Source organism: Meriones unguiculatus, chromosome 1 (assembly GCF_030254825.1).
Source record: "Meriones unguiculatus strain TT.TT164.6M chromosome 1, Bangor_MerUng_6.1, whole genome shotgun sequence".
NCBI lineage: Eukaryota > Metazoa > Chordata > Mammalia > Rodentia > Muridae > Meriones > Meriones unguiculatus.
In genome coordinates, this window is record NC_083349.1 from 179970621 (window position 1) to 179988252 (window position 17632).

Below are 17632 nucleotides of genomic sequence, written 5' to 3' on the forward strand. Positions count from 1 at the left end.
AACCACGTTTATGTGGTGCTGCGGGATTCGGTCAAGGGTTTCTTTCTATTTGCTAGACAAGCGCTTTACCCCAGCAGCCACTCAGTCGCAGCCCAAGATTCTACTTTCCTAAACACATGATCTCCTACATTCATCTTCTTCCATTCTAGTCCATGAATGACATCCATCCCAGAATTCCACACTCGTTTGACACATCCCAGTGCTCACTTTCCTTCAAGGCATCTGCCACAGAGCTCAGCGAAATCATCTTTAACGAAAACAGACCTGATCAAGGCACCATTCTGTGTAAAATGCTCAAAGGCATTCTGTTCCCGCCAGTACAGAGGCCCCAAAGAAAACGGAGTATTTCCGAACTCCAACACCTGGGTCCTGCCTACAACAAATCCTATTTTGAGTCTTCGGCCTCATTTCCTGCACCTCAGCCGCGAATTTCAGTTTCCCTACCGCACTGTGCCTTCTTTGACCTCTCAAGGTCTGCGCTTCTCTTCCCCTAAATAAGTCTCCCTATTCCCTTTCCAATTATGTAACTGACTTTCGAGCCACTCTTGCGTTTTCAATGGAGACGTTTCCGTCTCTACATCGGTGAGGAAGAACAGTTGTGTCTGTTTTATAAACCAGTCACAGTCAGGTAGTCCAGTGAGGTAAGCTCAGGAAGTATTTAAAATTGCCAGGCGGTTGGTGCACATAACTTGACGCCCAGCACTCGGGAGGCAGCAGCGGATGGACCTCTGAGTTCCAGGCCACCAGGGTTACTCAGTGAGACCTCACCTCAGAAAACAAAAACAAAGCAAAATAAGCCAAGCACCAAATTAAGCTTGGTGCGTATTCACGTGTAACCCCAGCACCAGGGATGCAGGAAGATCATGAATTTGAGGTCAGTTTCTGGGAGGGGGTACTGTAGAGTAAGTTACAAGATAGCCTGGGCTATGAGACACTGTCTCAAAAAAAAAAAAAAAAATATATATATATATATATATATATTTTTTTTTTTTTTTTTTTACTGTCCTACATAAATAAGTTCAAAGACAAGTGGCTGGGCGTGGTGGCACATATCTTTAATCCCGGCATTTGGGAGGCAGAGGCAGGCGGATCTCCATGAGTTCAAGGCCATCCTGGTCTACAAATCAAGTCTAGGACAGCAGGGAGAAACCCTTGTCTCGAGAAACAAAAATTTAAAGACAACATAAAAATAGGTCAAGTTAAGCCAGGGTTCACAGGCCTGTAATCCCAAATCTTCTGCTGCTGGGGAGACAGGAAGATCCCAAGGCAACCTAGTGAGACATTATCTCAAAAAACAAAGCAGCTGTAGTCACGATGCTCCACTCCTATAATCCCATGTAGACCAGGCTCGCCTCAGACTCACAGAGATCTGCCTGCCTCTGCCTTCCAAGTGCTGGGATTAAAGGCATGTGCCTCTACAACTAGCTAAGATTTATTTCCTTAATGTCTGTGAGTGTTTGCCTGCCTGTATGTAGGCACAGCATGTGTGTGCCATGCCTGCAGACTCCAAAAGAGGGCACTGGATCTCGTGAGCTGCCATGTGGGTGCTAGGAACCAAACCAGGTCCTCTTCAAGAGGACTTAGTACTCTTAAACACTGAGACGCCTCCTCGGTACCATCTCAAAAGTTAAAAACAAACTTTACAAGTGTTTTGACTAAACTTATGTGTATCGTGTGTAGCCTGGTACCAGGAGAGGCATCAGATTTGGACAAAACAGAGTTGCAGATGATTATGAACTGCCATGTGAGCCTGGGTCCTCTGCAAAGGGAGCAAATGTTCTTTCTAGCTGAACCCTGCCTTGTTTTCAGAGTTCTGGGAATAAAGGCATGTGTCACTATACCCAGTTATTTTATCAACCTTATTCATTTAGAAATTCATAATTCTGCTGGGCATGGTGGCGCATGCCTTTAATCCCAGCACTCAGGAGGTTCTCTGTGGTTCAAAGCCAGCCTGGTCTATAAATCAAGTCCAGGACACCCAGGGCTCTGAAAAAAACCCCGTCTTGAAAAACAAAAACACAACAACAAAATCCTAACTCTAGCACTACTTCATGAGATGCTAACCCTCATTTTAACTCAGATTTACAGCACTGAAAATGGTTCCTAGCCTTTTAGTAATTTCATGAAGAAACACTTGTCACAGAGCTGTGTGAACTTAAATACTTTTCAGAGCAGAGATCTCAGTGTGTTATGGATCTATGTTTCCAGATTTTAGTATCAGGATGTGGTGAGCTATGCATTTAACTCTAGCACTAGATTCATGGTATGGGGGTGGGTGGCAGAAGCCAATGGATCTCTGTAAATTGGAGGCTAGCCAGGCAAACAGTGAGACTCTGACTCAATAATTAAATAAACAAAGCCCACATTTCCAAGACAGGGTTTCTCTGTGTAGGCTTGGCTGTCCCAGAACTCACTCTGTAGACCAGGCTAAGCTCAAACTCACCTGACTCTGCCTCCCAAGTGCTGGGATAAAGGTGTACATCACCACATGACTGCTCCTAAGTTTCAAACCAGGAACAAGTAGTTATCAAAGCAGACTTGGCCTCCAGGCTTTCCCAGCAACCCTCAGTCCCTACCTGTTACAGGGTATGGCTGGTATACCCCACCCTACACTCTGAACTTTCCAGGGGGATGGGCTGCTCTTCCCTGTATAATCCAGACATTCTGGTTACCTGCACTCTCAGCCTTTTCCTTTAGCCTCTTAGCTGCTGTACTTGGCTCCCCTCTCTCCACGTGGTTCAGGTTTATGACTGCTCTGGACTCTCCCAGATGTGTCTGCCTCTGGCTCTGCTCTCCCACCTATCTATAATAAACTTTCTCCTCCACCATACCTACGCGCAGTCATGCCTTTTCCTTGCCTTTTTATTATTATTTTTTCCACTGGGGGAGGGGGTGAAGACAAGTGAACTACTTGCTGATTGGCTTTTTTGCAGCAACATGACTTTTCAGAGTGTTGTCACTCAAACCTCTCTACTACATGTGTTCTTGGGTTCAGGAGCATTGATCCCATCTGACTACCTGGCTCTCCCTCAGCGAGCCTCCTACTCTAGCAACACCACAGCCTCTCGGCCCGTTTGCTTTTCAAAGTATAACCAGCAGTTCCCGTGTATAAACTCCAATTTGATTTTAATTAAATAAATTAAATTCCAAGCCATCACACAGCAATGGACATCATCATCCCCCAACATACAGAGGTGCAACCTTGCTCTATGATCATACTATCTTTAAAGCTCCTAAAGCTCTCTCTCTAGGAAGGCTTCCTACCAGCTTCCTGGCTCCTTCATCCCAACTGAGCCACTGCTCATGGAGAAGGCATCAAGTACAAAATGGTAATAAAGGGAAAGGAGAGAAGAGGATCGGTGTGGGAGGTAGGGAGGTGGGGAGTACCTGCCCCCCATCCCGGGCAGTAGCCCGGCTTCCTATGATCTGCCAATGTCTTCCAAATGCAGACACTGGTGTTGGTCTAAGTGGGGACCCCCAAGGGAGGTGTAGAAACCCCTCCTTGGAATTGCCTTACCCTCCTGGGACAGAAAAGGGTCACCTGGGAGAGATGCCCTCTACCATCTGTTTGCCAAGGATCCTAGACCACACATATAAATAGAAAAGAGAATAAATAAGGGAGAAGGGTCTGCTGAGGAGACGAGTGCCCCGGGGCTCCTCACTGGGGGCAGTACCAGCAGAGGGCACAGGCTTCTGAAGAATGTCCACACATGCCAAGACAGAACCTGCCCCTTACTCCCAGCTGCCAAACTCTCTTCTCTGTCCACAGTGACAAGTGCCACCTCTCAATGCTACCCATGTCAAACACCCTTCTAACTTACCCCACAGCCCAGAGTGCCGGGGCTTCTAAGAACCCGAGGGCTTTCCTGGCCCCAGCACTGGGAATCCAGGAAGGGGTAAAGAAGGAGATGTGGGGAACTGACTGAGAGAGAACTCTTGTCCTCTCCTAGTTCAGGAGGGCTCTCAGAGCTGGGGACTGGGGTTGCCATTGGCCTTGGGTTTGGATTTGAAGGAAAAACGCTTGATAAGGCGACGAGAAAAGCTGCCAGCCTTCTTCCGCACGCTAGGTGTGGCGGTGGTGTTGGACAGGTCATCGTGCGACTGGCTCAGTCCAGCTTCCTTCTGTCGGGGCCTCCGGCGGAAGATGAGCTTGGTGCCACTGCGCAGGAAACTCACTGTGGAGAAGAAGGGAAACTGAGGCAGATGGAGGGGGAGAGGACTGGGGCGTGGGTGGAGAAAAGACTTAGGATGTTAGCACCGGGGATGAAGAATAGAAGCAGTCGCTTGCACAATGCCTGCCTTTCTCAGGAAAGACAGTGGAAGCCCACACGAGCTTTACTTCTTAGGAAGAAACAAAGTCCTAGGGGAGGGGTCCCATGCCTCTGACCCTTTCCCCAGGAGGAATAACAAGGGTAGAGACTGCTGCTCTGGGAGTGAGCCTCCTTCCCGGGGAAAGACAAAGGCTGCACAGAGGGTGTTCCTTAAAGCCCATAAATCATAAAAGGAAAGGTGGTGTTGTTAACATACCACATTCCAGGGTGTGAGCGTCGGGGAGCCTGGGAACCTCAAAAAGGTGAACATGGGCCTATGAGCAAGAGGAGGGTGCTCACACAGCAGGCGTTGGATTGAAAAAGTCCTTTATCTTAAGAAGTGATGCAAGCCACAGCTGAGATTCTTTTTTGTTAGTTTTGTTTGAAGTAGAATCTGGGTTTGTAGCCCAGGCTAGCCTTAAACTCATTACAGAATCCAGGCTGATCTTACACTCACAGCCACCCTCTTGCCACAGCCTCTCAAGTATTGAGATTCAAGTGTGACTACTGCACCTGCTTTTAAATCATAAATAGATCACAGCCGACAGGGTTATTGGTCAATGGGTGAAGATGTAAGGCAGCAAACTCTTTGTCCTTTGAAGTCAGAAAAGCTTCTGCAACCTGAGTCACTGCCAGAGGGAGAATGATTTCCTTTCTTCCTTCCCTCCTTCCTTGACAGTCTCAGTATTTGAACCTATAAACTAGCCTTCAACTCAAAATCCTGCTTCAGTTCCCCAAGTGCTGGGATTACAGGTATTGCCACTATGCCTGGCTCAGAGAAAGGATCTTTTTCTTTTCTTTCTTTTTCTCTTTCTCCTCTTCTTCATAATCATCTTCTTCCTTTTTGAGACTGTCCCTCACTGTGTATTCTTTGCTGCCCTGGAACTCATTCTGTAAACCAGGCTAGCTTTGAACTCACAGATCCACCTGCCTCTGCCTCTTTTTTGTTTGGTTGGGTTATTTTTTTTTTTTTTTTTTCAAGACAGGCCAGAGGTGGTGGCGCATGCCTGTAATTCCAGCACTCAGTGAGGCAGACGCAGGCAGATTGCTGTGAGTTCGAGGCCTGCCTGGTCTACAAAGTGAGTCCAGAACAGCCAAGGCTACACAGAGAAACCCTGACTCAAAAAGCCAAAAAAAAAAAAATCAAGACAGGATTTCTCTGTGTAATAAGCCCTGGCTGTCCTGGACTGCTTTGTAGACCAGGCTAGCCTTGAACTTATAGAGTTCTGCCTGCCTTTCCCTCCAGATGGATAGGATTAATGGTGTTTGCCATCACGACCCAGTTTCAAAGGAATAATCTTAAGACTGGCATGGAGTAAACTTTCTTATATTTCCCCATGACACAGGGGATACATAGAGGGAAGGAAAAAAAAAAAAAAAAAAGCCAGTGAGTTCCAGCCAACATCTGATATAGTATAAGACCCTGTCTCAAAACAAAAACAGACCTACAAACAAAAACAAAAACTAAGCAAGAGTTAACACTATCTCAGCAGGAGGCTGGAGAGATGGTTCAGTAGTTAAGAGCACTTGCTGCTCATCCACAGGACCAAGGTTTGACTCCCAGCATTCACACTGTGGCTCATAAATGTTTATAACTCCAGTTCCACAGGATCTAACAACTTCTTGACCTCCTTGGGTACCAGGCCCACATGTGATGTACAGACATATATGTAGGCAAAATACCCATACACATTAAAAAACAACAACAACAACATTGTTAAAGATGTCTCAACAAGTAAAAGTGTTTGCTAATTTTGGCTCAGTCCCTGGTACCCACGTTGTGGAAGAACAGAACCAACTACTGCAAGTTGTCTTCTGATTGTGTGCTGCGGTGCACACGCACACGCACATACACACACACACACACACACACACACACACACGCTAAAATAAATAAATAAGTAAATGTAATAATTTTTTTAAATGCCTGGGCAAGTTGTTGCATACCTATAATCCTAACAATTGGGAGGTGGAGGTTTGAAGATGACATATTTAAGGCCAACTTTGGGTATGTAGCAAGTTTGAGCCAGCCTGGACTACAGGAGATCCTGTCTGCAAACAGCAAAAATAAGTGAAAGAAAACAAGCCCCTTTAGTTCAGGAAAAAAAGGAAATATGGTGATTTCCTTTGCTGTCGCTCTAGTTTGTTATATCCAAGCTAGGAATGGAGGCACCAAGTTTTCTGTCTTCCTGGAGTTTGCCTGACCCTTGAAGGCATGGTTAGCTGAGCCTACCATGTCCCCAAGCTATACAGCAGAACTGAGGTTATGGTATGATGATATGAAAAAGCAATAGAGAGCTGAGTGTGGTGGCTCATGCCTAGTACTTAGCACTTGGGAAACTGAGGCAGAAGAATTATTGCAAGTTTGAGGCTAGCCTAGGCTAGTTCCAGGCCAGACTCTGTCTCAGTCCTGCTCTCTCAAAAATCAGAAAGGGGGATGACTTGTCCATTGCTTCCCACCTTTGTGATCCTTGAGGCTTCGGGTCTCCAGGGCACCAGTAGACCCTGTTTCTGACTCAACGTCATCCACCGATGGCCTCTCAGAAATGTCTGAACGTGTCGTCTCATCTGCTTCCTGGACACTTGTGGGACTGGAGAGAGCATCAGGGGGCCCTGGGGATGTGGCTGATGGGTCTGAAGGAGGTGACGAAGGACCACCACTGGTCCCTGAATCATCTTGCCCTGAGGCTTCCAGAGATGCTGCATAACCCAAGGACAATGCCAACTCGTCCTGAGCAATGGGCACCTGCCAGGAGGGACAGGTTTTAATGGGCAAGAATGACCCATGAGGGCCTTCTCCCCAGCTTAGCTCTCTCCCCAGAGCTCTGTTACCTTGGAAACACCAGAGATGATGAGCGTGCTGCGCTTGGTGGGTGTCTTCTTGGCTGCCCGCCCACTGGGCTCTGTCAGCTGACGAATTGCTGTCTCTGCTACTGGATCCAAGCCATTGGAAAGGTGGCTCTCCCCTGCTGGGGGACAGAGGATAGATGGTTTGACTTCTACCCAGCTCCTTCTTGAATTTGAACTCCTCTTGCACCACCCAAAGCAGTTCTTGACTATAGGGGCATTAGGGCCACCATGCTCACTCGTTCCCCTTCCCCACTCACGGCTGCTGCTGTGGGAGGCATTGCTGGGGCCGCTGCTGTCACTCAGCACAGTTGTCATCTTCTCAGTCACCTCCACCTTGGACGGGGAGCGGGAGGGGGAGTCTGCTGGGTGGGGGAGGGGCAGTGAGCTGGGAGGTGCTTTAGAATGGCCCCACCCTTACTATCTTTATTGAGAGACAGACTTGGATTGACTCAGAGGACAAAGATGATTAAGGGGGATTAATCACAAGGGTGATTAAGAAGATGCTAAATGCAAAGATGCTACAGGAACCAATGACAGTTCGGGAAAGTGCCACAGGGCCCTTGAGGGTATAGGGAGATACCAAACATATATGGAGAATGTTTAGGGGCCCCTGGAGATAGAGAAATTGCCTTGGGATCTCTAGAGATGGAACAAGTGATGTAAGGCCACTGGGAATAGAAAAATGCCACAAAAGCCACTGAGTTTGCTAGAAGATCCCACAGACCACTGCAGGGTTGGGAGCAGAGGTGGGGCAATTAGCCAAATGGGGCTGGATTCAAGGAAGGAAGGAGACTCATGGAAAGATAAAAGGGAACTTAGAACAAGAGCAGAGAGTAGAAGATCCCAAATGATTGAAGGGTGAGAGGACGGATGATAAGATGGAGAGGTACAAGGGAAAGTCTAAGAGACAAGGATGAGGAAAAAGTAGATGGATCAGAATGGGACATCAGGAACAAGATGTGCTGGCTTTCAGGCTTTCTTCCCCTTTCCTTGTCAGGCAATGGGCTACAGTCAAAGGCCCGACTAGAGCTCCTCCTTTTTACCTATTTTGCCATCTACACGGGGCCGGGACTGGACGGTGGTGACAGTGGTGACAATGGTGCCATCGGGCATGATGGTCCGGTCCAACTCAATCTTCTTGGTGGGTGTGATGCTGGGGCGAGGGGTGGAAGAGGTGGGCGTGCCCAGATTCCGAGGGGAGCCCTGCTCATAGTGCAGCTGCCAAATGGTGAGGAGAGACCAAGCAGTCAGGATCTCAGAGACTGCCCAGCCTAGGGCTAGCCATCTCCCAGGGTGGTCGCCTTCTTACCTCTGCTGTCACGGTGGCTGCTGAGCTCAGGGATTTCCCGGGCCCTGGAGTTAGTGGGCAGACTTGTCTTCGTGACAGTGGTCTAGAGGGTGAGCCCACAGGCAGTGTGGCTTGGCCAAGGAGTTCAGCTGGAGACAGGGGCAACACTGTGAGCTGGGCCCATGAGCAGGAGACGCTCAGCACCCAGTCTGAAGTGCCCTTCGGCCCCACACTCACCGTCTCCACAGCTGCTGCTCCTGAGCACTTTGAGGATCAGCTCCCGGCTCTGGGGACCCAGATCCCTGAAATCCCAGAGAGGATGGATCGGTCAGGGAAGAAGGAGCCTAGCAAACTGAACCCACCCTTGAGTCAGTCAAAGGCTATTACAGAGATGTGGGTAGGTAAGACAGCACCAACTCCAGACTATCCTGAGTGAAAACCACTTTCCTCAGCCAGCTTTCATATCCCCATCACCCTTCCATCTGGTGTGTCTCTCAGTCTGAAGCTTCCCTCTGTTTTTTCAAGCTGTTCCCACTGTCAAGAAGACTCTCACACTCCAGTGCAATGCTACTCTTGTTTGAAGGTATGATTTAAATGTATCTCTTCTGTGAAGCCTCATCAGGTCTTTATTCCATTATAAGAATTCATCTCCCCTCCCTAAGCACTCCCATGGCATGCTGTGCAACAATTCTTTCTTTCTTTTTCTTTCTTTCTTTCTTTTTTCGAGACAGGGTTTTCTGTGTAGCCTTGGCTGTCCTGGACTCACTTTATAGACCAAGCAGGCCTCGAACTCACAGTGATCCTCCTGCATCTGCCTCCCTCAGTGCTGGGATCACAGGCATGAGCCAGCACACCAAGCTCTGTGCATGAAACGCAACTGGCACACTTGTCCCATCTTCCCTAGGTACATCTTGTGTCTCTGCTTCAGGCCTGTGATCCACCCAGAGGAAGGGCTGTATCACTCCTTGTCTGTATCCTCAGGACCTGGCATACAATAGAGGTCTACACTGAAGGCTACTAAAAGCAGGGCTGGCTGACTCATGCCGAGACTAGCCTGGAAGGGTCTCTTCATCCTGACTGCCCATGGGAGCAGGGGTTGGGAGCAGGTGTGACTTACAGGGCCAGATCCTCTGTCCATTCCACCTCAGGACCAGCCTTCATGGGTTTGGTCCACTTCTGTTGCATGGGGTTGTCGAGCTCAGCTGCACAGCACAGCTCCTCGGAATCTGTAAGGAAACAGAAGTTAGAGGATGCTCAGACAGAAGAAACAGAGTCCAAGGAACGGAGAAACTATGTCCTTGGAATTGGTGAAGGGACTGCTTGTTCCTATGGCAGGGGCAATGGGATTCTTACCTCCCAGCTCACTTCCCAAGTGAGATGCTTTAAGCTGCCGTAAGAATAATCGGGTAGGTCTGGGGAGGGATGGCTGGGCCTGAGTCATCATGGGTGGCTTCTCACTGGGTACCTAAGAGCAGAAGGAGGTAAAAAGAGCAACAATCCCGATATAATATCCTGGAGATGAGGTACATACAAATCTTTCCCTTTGGGTGTCCACTCACCGGGCCTCCTGGGGCAGAGTAGGCCCTGAGGTTGACCATCATGGCGGGCTGAGTGCTGACAATAGCATCCTTGACCAGTTCCTCAACTGTTGAAAGTTCTGCTTGTTCCTCATCCCTCTGCAGAGAGGAGAAGGGGTGGAGCCTCTGCTCTTGCTGCACCACCACTAATTCAGTCTCTCCTCTGCCTGTCCCCTTCTTACCTCCCTGCTCTGCTTAGGAAGCACCGTGAGGCTGAGATCTGGGCAGTCAGTGAAGGCCCAGGACACCAGCAGCCCCTCGTCAGGGATTTCCTCCAAGTTGACTTCCAACTAGAGATAAGAACAAGAGGATTAGAATGACCTGCCCCATTCTCCCTAGGACCCACTGATAACTCCTCAGGACACTTCCAGCCCAAATTCCATCCCAGAGAGGAACCAAAGAGAAAATGCCGGGCCCCTTCAACTGTCCTCAGCCGGACTCAGTTTCCCACATTTCCCTTCACACCTGTGTTGGTGGCAGTGTCAGAGTGACGTGGTAGGTCTCCATGGAGACGGCAGCGGGCGACTGCTGGGTCACAGAGATGGGGAAGCGCACCTCCTCAGCAGAGAGCTGGCAGTGCAGCACCTGAAACAGGGGTTGGTGTGAGGCATTGTGGGGACACCTCCCTTTGCCTGCCCTGCCCTGCAATGGTTCAGTAGACCACTTCTGTTCTCCTGGGATGATGACACCTTTTGGGGGCCCCAAGCCTCTCAATGAATTAGATAAAAGCCAAAACCTCAGCCTGGTGGTGGTGGCACATACCTTTAATCCCAGCACTCGGGAGGCAGAGGCAGGTGAATCTCTGAGTTTGAGTTCAGCCTGGTCTATAGAGTGAGTTCCAGAAGAGCCAGGGCCAGGGGTGTGCCTCAACGACACCCCCCTCCCCCACAAACCAACCCTCAGGCTAAAGGGAACCTTGGGGTCAGCCTACCCTGGCCTTATCAGTTAGTGCCCATCAAACCCTTACCATGGTACGCTCTGATTGGTCTACGCAGGTCACACGACTAATGCTGGCTCTGGGTGGGAGTTGGAGAACCTCCTCAAACGCGATTTGGATGGAGCTCTGAGGAAGTAATGTGGGCACAAGATCAAGTCTCTGGAGCTTTCTCCTGCAGGGATGGTCTGCTCAGTTGCTGGCTGGACTCTTGCACTGCAGAGGCCTCAGCTACAGGCTGGCCTCTGGCTCCTCCTTGGCTCAGGACTTTAGGACAGAAGGCATTCCTTCAAGCCCCGCTATCTCCAGGTATCTGTAGCTTCTAGGGGCTGCTGAAAACCTGGAAGCTACAGTACCTCAGAGGCCAGCTTGCCTTGAACCTTGGCTATCTCTTCAAATCCCAGGAACCTCTCTGTTCTCCCTGCTTTCCTCTTGACCCCTCCATCAAACCCTTCATTCTAATCACAAATAAAGGTAAATAACAAAAAGAACAACAAAAATTGACATGTTCATTGTTAGCTGTAGCTAGGCAGGGCTGGGCTAAGGGTGAAATGGTTGTGTCATTTACTATAATAAGATGGAGAAATAAGACTTAAGCCTTTTCACAAATAACTAGGATGTGAATGGTCAAAGGTATCATTCTACCTAAATTCTTAGAAGTGAAGGCTAACTTAGCATTGCTTGAGAGACTGATGCTGGGAAGAGAAGCAAGCTCAGAGGGAGGGCTCAGGGGTCCCAGGCCTGGTTAATTCCTCAACGTGGACAGCAGAGGTATTAGGGAGGAGAAAGCGGCTTAGCTTAGTTATCAAAAGAGCTACTACAGCAGTGGAGTGCAGGATGGGAGAACTGAGGAGGGGACACAGACTGGGCTGGCAATGTGTCCTCAAGGCTTGAGATAGAGAAAACAAACTCACAGAGTTCCTTCACTTTCCTGGCAAACCAGAGAAGACAACTTCCCCACTATGGTAGCTGTCTTCTTCAAAAGCCATGCTGAAGTGGGGGGAGGAGTGCTTAAAAACTACATCTCTCCTCCCCCTGCAAGAGAGGGCAATGTCCAGCTGAGTCAGCTGTCCCAGGGACAAGGTACAGGAAGAGCCAGGTTGGAGGAGTAGGTTCAGTGTGTAAACTGACAGATGTCAGCTGGCCAGCTAGGAAGAGGAAACAACTTCTTGGGGTCACTTCTGTTTCTGGGCAAAGCTTCTAAGCACTTACGACGGCTGGAAACAGAGAAAGGCATCTGAGCAAGGAACTGACAGACCAAGGGCCAGGAGAGGTTGCGGGGCTGGGAAGGGAAATGGTCCAGAAAAGGGAGACCTCTGCCTTCCACCCAACCTCAGTCTCATGACTGTTTCCTGCCCACTTCCTGGGAGGCCAGCTGCCCGTGGTGCAATGGGCGGAGGTAGGCTGAGCTGGTTTTTGACTGACCCTCAAGGGGCAGCCCAAGTTCGTTTATTAGAAAGGACATAGGTTATCAATATGCCCTTTAACTGAACTCCTTTCCCTTCAGCTGCAGGCCAGTCTGGAAGAGGAGAGTATGTTGTGGACTGTAGTAGTGAAATTATTGATAAACGGAGAAATGATTCGGTTACCGTGGGGTCTTGATTTGACCACCAGGGTTTGGGAGCCTGAAATCCTAACTGGGTGTGGTGGCATGAGGACCAGGCAAATTCCTTCTGCAGGTGCACCTGTCTCTCTTGGCCTAGCTAGCCTAGTCTAGGCGGAAGTGCCCTCAGGCACACGGATTAGCGTTGCTATGAGAACAGTAACTTGTTCTGGGTTTGGAACCAGAGTATATTGCCCACAAAAATAGAAAATTTGGTACATAACTGGACTTCTACAAGCCCTGGTCTAACCTGCAAGCTCTTCTCTGATTTGAGGGAGAAAGCTACGCGGTTCCCCAGTTGATCCCCAGCCCTAATCTAGCTCTCCTAAAATGAGCAAGCTCTTCCCTAGAAGGCAAAAGCCGAAGGGACGACTCAGGGGGCTTCGTGCGACTCACCCCGTCCCTGCAGGCCTGCTCATTCAGGGCTCGCACCCAAGCCCGTTGCCAGTTCTCCCGGAAAGACTTGAAGGCAAAGAGCGAAGCCAGGAGGCCCCTGACGCCGGCTTCCTCGGGAGCGCCGGTCCGGGTGGCCCGCAGACGCAGCAGCGAACGCCACACACCCAGCTCGCGGAGCGAACCCCCGGGCTCGGAGGCTGAGGATGGTCGGGAGTCTCGGCCCCCACGGGTCCGCGACAGCCACAAACCCCGGGCATACTGCAGCAGCCAGCCCAACACCGTGAGCAGCGAGGCGGCGAAGAGGACCAGAAGCGCCGCCCAGCCCACGTCCCGCTGCCCCCAGCCCGGATCCATGCTCCCGCGGGCTCGGGTCCCGGCTAGGGCTCAGCCGCTGCCCCGGGGGAGCATGGCCCGGACGGGCCGCGGGGCGTGGGCGAGCTCCCCCGGGGCTGAGCGCGCGAGCTCCGGGGCTCTCCGGCGGGCGCCGCCGAGATCCCAGGACCACTGGGTGCCACGGAGAAGCGAGCGGGTCCTCCGGGGTTGCGATGCCCGGGCTCAGTCTCCGAGGCCGGGAATCCGGGTCGCCAGCACCGCCGGTGACCCCAGCTAGTCGCCAGCCAGCACCCGACTCCTCCTACGGCGCGGACCCGGGCGGGGACCAGGCTGCAGAGACACCGGGGCTCGCGGGCCGGCACCGGCTCCGGGAGGGCTGCGTGCGCAGAACTGACACTGACAACACCGCCGGCGCCCCGCCCCCACCCGCCCTTAAAGGAGCCGCGCCCTCGCGGGCGGGGCCGAGCCAGCCGGGCGCCCTGAGCTAGAGGAGGGCGGGGGGCTTGAAGCTGCACACGTAGAGGATTCCGGGATGGAAACAGGCGGAGTCTTTAACCGGCCCGCCCCGTCCTGAAATCTGGGCGCACCCCTTCAGTACCAGGCAAGGGAGCTTCGCGTCTCAGAGATGCCGCCTGCTTTCCCCTATATCTTCGTTGATTTCTACAGGCTGGACGCCTGTGGGGTTAAGAATGAGTTGGTCCCTGTGGAAATCACCACCCACTTACAACACCTCTTGGCTCAGCAGCTTCTGATTCTTATTCCTAGGAGGGGTAAGGAAGGAGGGGGTAAGGTATCAGTCCCACACAGAGGAGCCTGGCAAAAGTGCAGCTGATATCAAAGGCGAGAAAAATTAGCCTACACCTGGTAAAAGTTGAGACCGGAACACTACCATCTTCCTCCTTCCCCTTGGAGTTGGGATTCAGGAACAACTCTTCCCCCCCCCCCCATTAACCTCCTTGCTTGCGTGGGTTTGTTCTCGAGATATTTCCCAAGCCCAGGCTGAGTCTGTTTTTAAAAATAATACATTTCCATAGTAACAGCTCTTGCCTGTGGAGCACGTGTAGAAAGGATGGTAATGAGAAGGGAGCTGGCGCCGTAGCCCTGGACTATCAATAGATTCGGTTAAAAGACTCTCATCCAAATATGCGGCATCCTGTGTGCTGCTGCCCGACCGGAGTCCTAGCTACTTGGGAGGCCGAGACAGGATGACGCATTAGCAAAGGCGTTTGAAGCCAACCTGGATGAGACCTTGTCACGAGCAACCCCCACCTCACAAGCCAAACACGTGGTATCCCAGCCAATTCCAAAGAAATGGTGTTCTAGGACCACCACACACCTTTCCGCCTCTAGATGTTGTAGCCTTCCCTCAATCTCCCTAGAAGGCTGGAACTCACCTTTGCTTTTTGGGGTCAGGGAAAGGTATCTATAAAAAGATTCAGAGGAATTCTATTCCCTAAGAGCACTTCTTCGTGCCACGTCGTGATGAGGGCTTTGACACAGTCCCTTCTACACGCAAGATAGGATAAGGAGATGTTAAATACCTTTCAGATCCATCTGTCCGAACAAGCCTGTGACAGTAAACGGTGCTGTGGGGCTAGGTGAAACACTGACTGTCAGCCACAGAGTCTCTGACCCAGAAGAGGAAAGGTTGCTTAGCTCGAGTTAGCCCTGGCTTCACTGCAAGGAAGGACGGTCAGGAAGTGAGGTGAGGAGGCAACCTTGCTGTGACCCTAACCATACACAGTGAGCTCCAGAGCTAACAAAGATGCCAAGAGTACTCAGTCTTTAATCTCAGGGCAGAAGGCATGGAACCAAGGAAGGAGAGAGCTCTGGGATGCAGCCTAGGTGGAAGGAGTCTGTAAGAAGAAGGGCCATGCTCAGGAAAGACATTGTCAAAATTCAAGGCCTTCTCCGCCAAGAGTCCTTCTTGAGGAGCGTTTAGACCTCTGAAGAAACCCTGTTCTCTGGCAATGGGGGAAGGTGGCTCTTTGGCAAGCCCAGCACCCTGGTGGCTGAGTAAGGATTGTGAATTCAAGGTCAGCCTGGTATATATAGGGAAGCTGGGCATGGTGGTATATGCCTTTAGTTCCAGAACTCAGGCGTGGAGGGGCAGTGGTCAGGCTGCTCTCTATTACTTGGAGGCAGCCTGGTTTACATAGAGAGTTCTAGACCAGTTAAAGCTGTACATTAACATCTTATCTCAAAAAACAAAAAACAGTCATTTCTCTACAATCTTAGGTTTATTTCTTCAACTTTTCAGCTGGACACCTGTCCTGTGCTTCCGGATCCTGCTTGAGTTCCCTGGTCTCCACGTCTCCTGTCCACCCATTACATAGCCTTTGAGTACTTGTTTCATTTTGCTTTATGGTTTAGCTGGGTGTTTATATGAGAGGTTTGTTTTACTCATCGGGAAACTCAGAATAGAAATGACGTCATAATCATCTCTCTTCCTTCATACTCAATGAATGTATCTTAATTATGTTGACGTAGTCTTTGAAGAAAGCAACTGCGTCTTTATTCCTGTATTCCCCACAGCACTTAGGATATTTTTTACACCACAGAGATTTGCCAGTTGTCATTTTTCTTGTTGTTTTGTTTTCTGAGGCTGGGTCTCACTGGCTGGCTTGGAACTCACTATGTAAATCAGGCTGTCGGTTAACTCATAGAGGTCCACCAGCTTCTATCTCTCGAGTGCCATAATTAAAAGGGTGCACCACCATGCCCCCACCTCAGTTACTTAGGAGTTGGTAAAGTGCTCCTTTGGCATACACAAAACCCTGAATTCAACCCTCCACAGCACATAAATTAGGCATGGTGGTACACACCTATGACTCAACCCTTAGGAAATAGAAGCAAGGCAGAAAGATCAGAAAGGTCAGGCTGGCAATGTGGATGACTTAATACATTCAATCCCAGCTCTTGATATGTAAAAATCTGTCTTAAAATGTCTTAATGGAGTTGGACATGGTGGCGTATGCCTTTAATCCCAGCACTCAGGGAGGCAGAGGCAAGAGGATCTCTGTGAGTGTTGAGGTGAGGCCAGCCTGATTTACAAAGCAAGTCCAGGACAGCCAAGCTACACAGAGAAAACCTTGTCTTGAAGAAAAAAGTCTTAATGGAAAATACTCTATAGGATTTGGGATATAGTTCTGAGGTAGATGTCTGGCCTAAAATGAATGAAGCCCTGAGTTCCATCCCCAGCATTGCAAAAAGGAAAAAAAAAATCTGCACCAAGGAGACCTACCAGCAATGACTGAGGCTCAGATAGCCTCAGAGGCTAGCTAGCCTCCCCTTGGACAGGGCATGGAGACTCACACCTATAATCTGAGCATGCCCATGGGAGGCAGAGGCAGGAGATTCTGGGTTCAGGATCAATCTAGGCCACATAGAGAAACACAGTCTCAAATAAAACAAACAAATAAAAAAGGAATTAGAGGAGACATCTACTACAGAGAGAACAGTAGGTCCAAATGTCATGAGCAGTATAACTCTGAGTTGATGACTGCCACTCATTTTAAATTTCACGTTGACCTTTGTTAGTATTCGTTTTGACCTAGCCCTTGAAAGAAGATAAAAAGGTATCACTTGAATCCACACTCTCCTCCCTTTATTTGTAGTAATATTTGGGATTCCTGCCCTGTTTGGAAATCTGTCTGATCATGTTTCCCAACCTCTCTAGAATTCCTATTGTCAGTGAAGTTTTAGAGCCAGAACTCTGGGCTGGGTGTGATGGCATATATAATACCATCATTCAGGAGGGAGAGGCAGGAGGATTGCCATAAACTCGAGGTCAAGCTGCTCTATATAGTGGACTCTAGGACTTTATATATTATATCCACTTTTCAAAGGACTGAGCAATATTAGGTTTTACTTCCAGTTGATGGCTTTTACTAGCCAGAATGAAAGGAGAAAGGAAAGAAGAAAAGGACAGGGCCACAGGTAGACCTTACAAGTTTCTGAGCCCCAGACTTTACAGAGCTCTCTCGTGGTCCTTTTATACTTTGGAGATAGGCTTTGACAGGCAATTGATTTAATGGTAGGTTGGCTTTGCTTACTGGAGGCACTCGGCTGCTTACATGTGGGCTGTCTGCTCAGCACAGGGACAACTGCAACTCAGCAGATCCGTGAGTTCCAGGGATGACTTTCCAGGCTTCAGGCATGTGCTTTAGACACAAAATTTCAAGTGAGCCAGGTATTTGGTTCTTTCTCTGTTAATCAAGGGAGCACTACCATCCCGGGAGCAAAATTATTCAGATTATATGACAAGTATCCAAGTAACCACTTCTGATGGTAACCGATACATGCAGCTGATAAATCCCTAGAGGCTTGTCTTTAAACAAG

General features: G+C 49.8%; 1 protein-coding gene across 6 annotated transcripts; it reads right to left on the reverse strand.

The window, feature by feature from the left end:
• Positions 1-3109: 3109 nt before the first annotated feature.
• On the reverse strand, positions 3110-13711 carry C2cd2l (C2CD2 like). Of its 6 annotated transcripts, none has more exons than XM_021659384.2 (14): positions 12959-13711; positions 10993-11088; positions 10491-10610; positions 10208-10315; positions 10008-10124; positions 9802-9913; positions 9566-9674; positions 8686-8750; positions 8470-8597; positions 8204-8378; positions 7418-7519; positions 7143-7279; positions 6771-7056; positions 3110-4175 (listed from the first exon to the last, which is right to left on the reverse strand). In XM_021659384.2, exons 1-14 carry the CDS (start codon positions 13310-13312, stop codon positions 3964-3966), a joined length of 2121 nt encoding a protein of 706 aa, XP_021515059.1. In that variant the 5' UTR covers positions 13313-13711; the 3' UTR covers positions 3110-3963. The 6 variants fall into 6 exon arrangements, with proteins under 6 accessions (XP_021515059.1, XP_060228366.1, XP_021515057.1 ...); XM_060372383.1 differs by having other exon boundaries at positions 7397-7519; XM_021659382.2 differs by having other exon boundaries at positions 7418-7522.
• Between the last annotated feature and the right edge of the window lie 3921 nt (positions 13712-17632).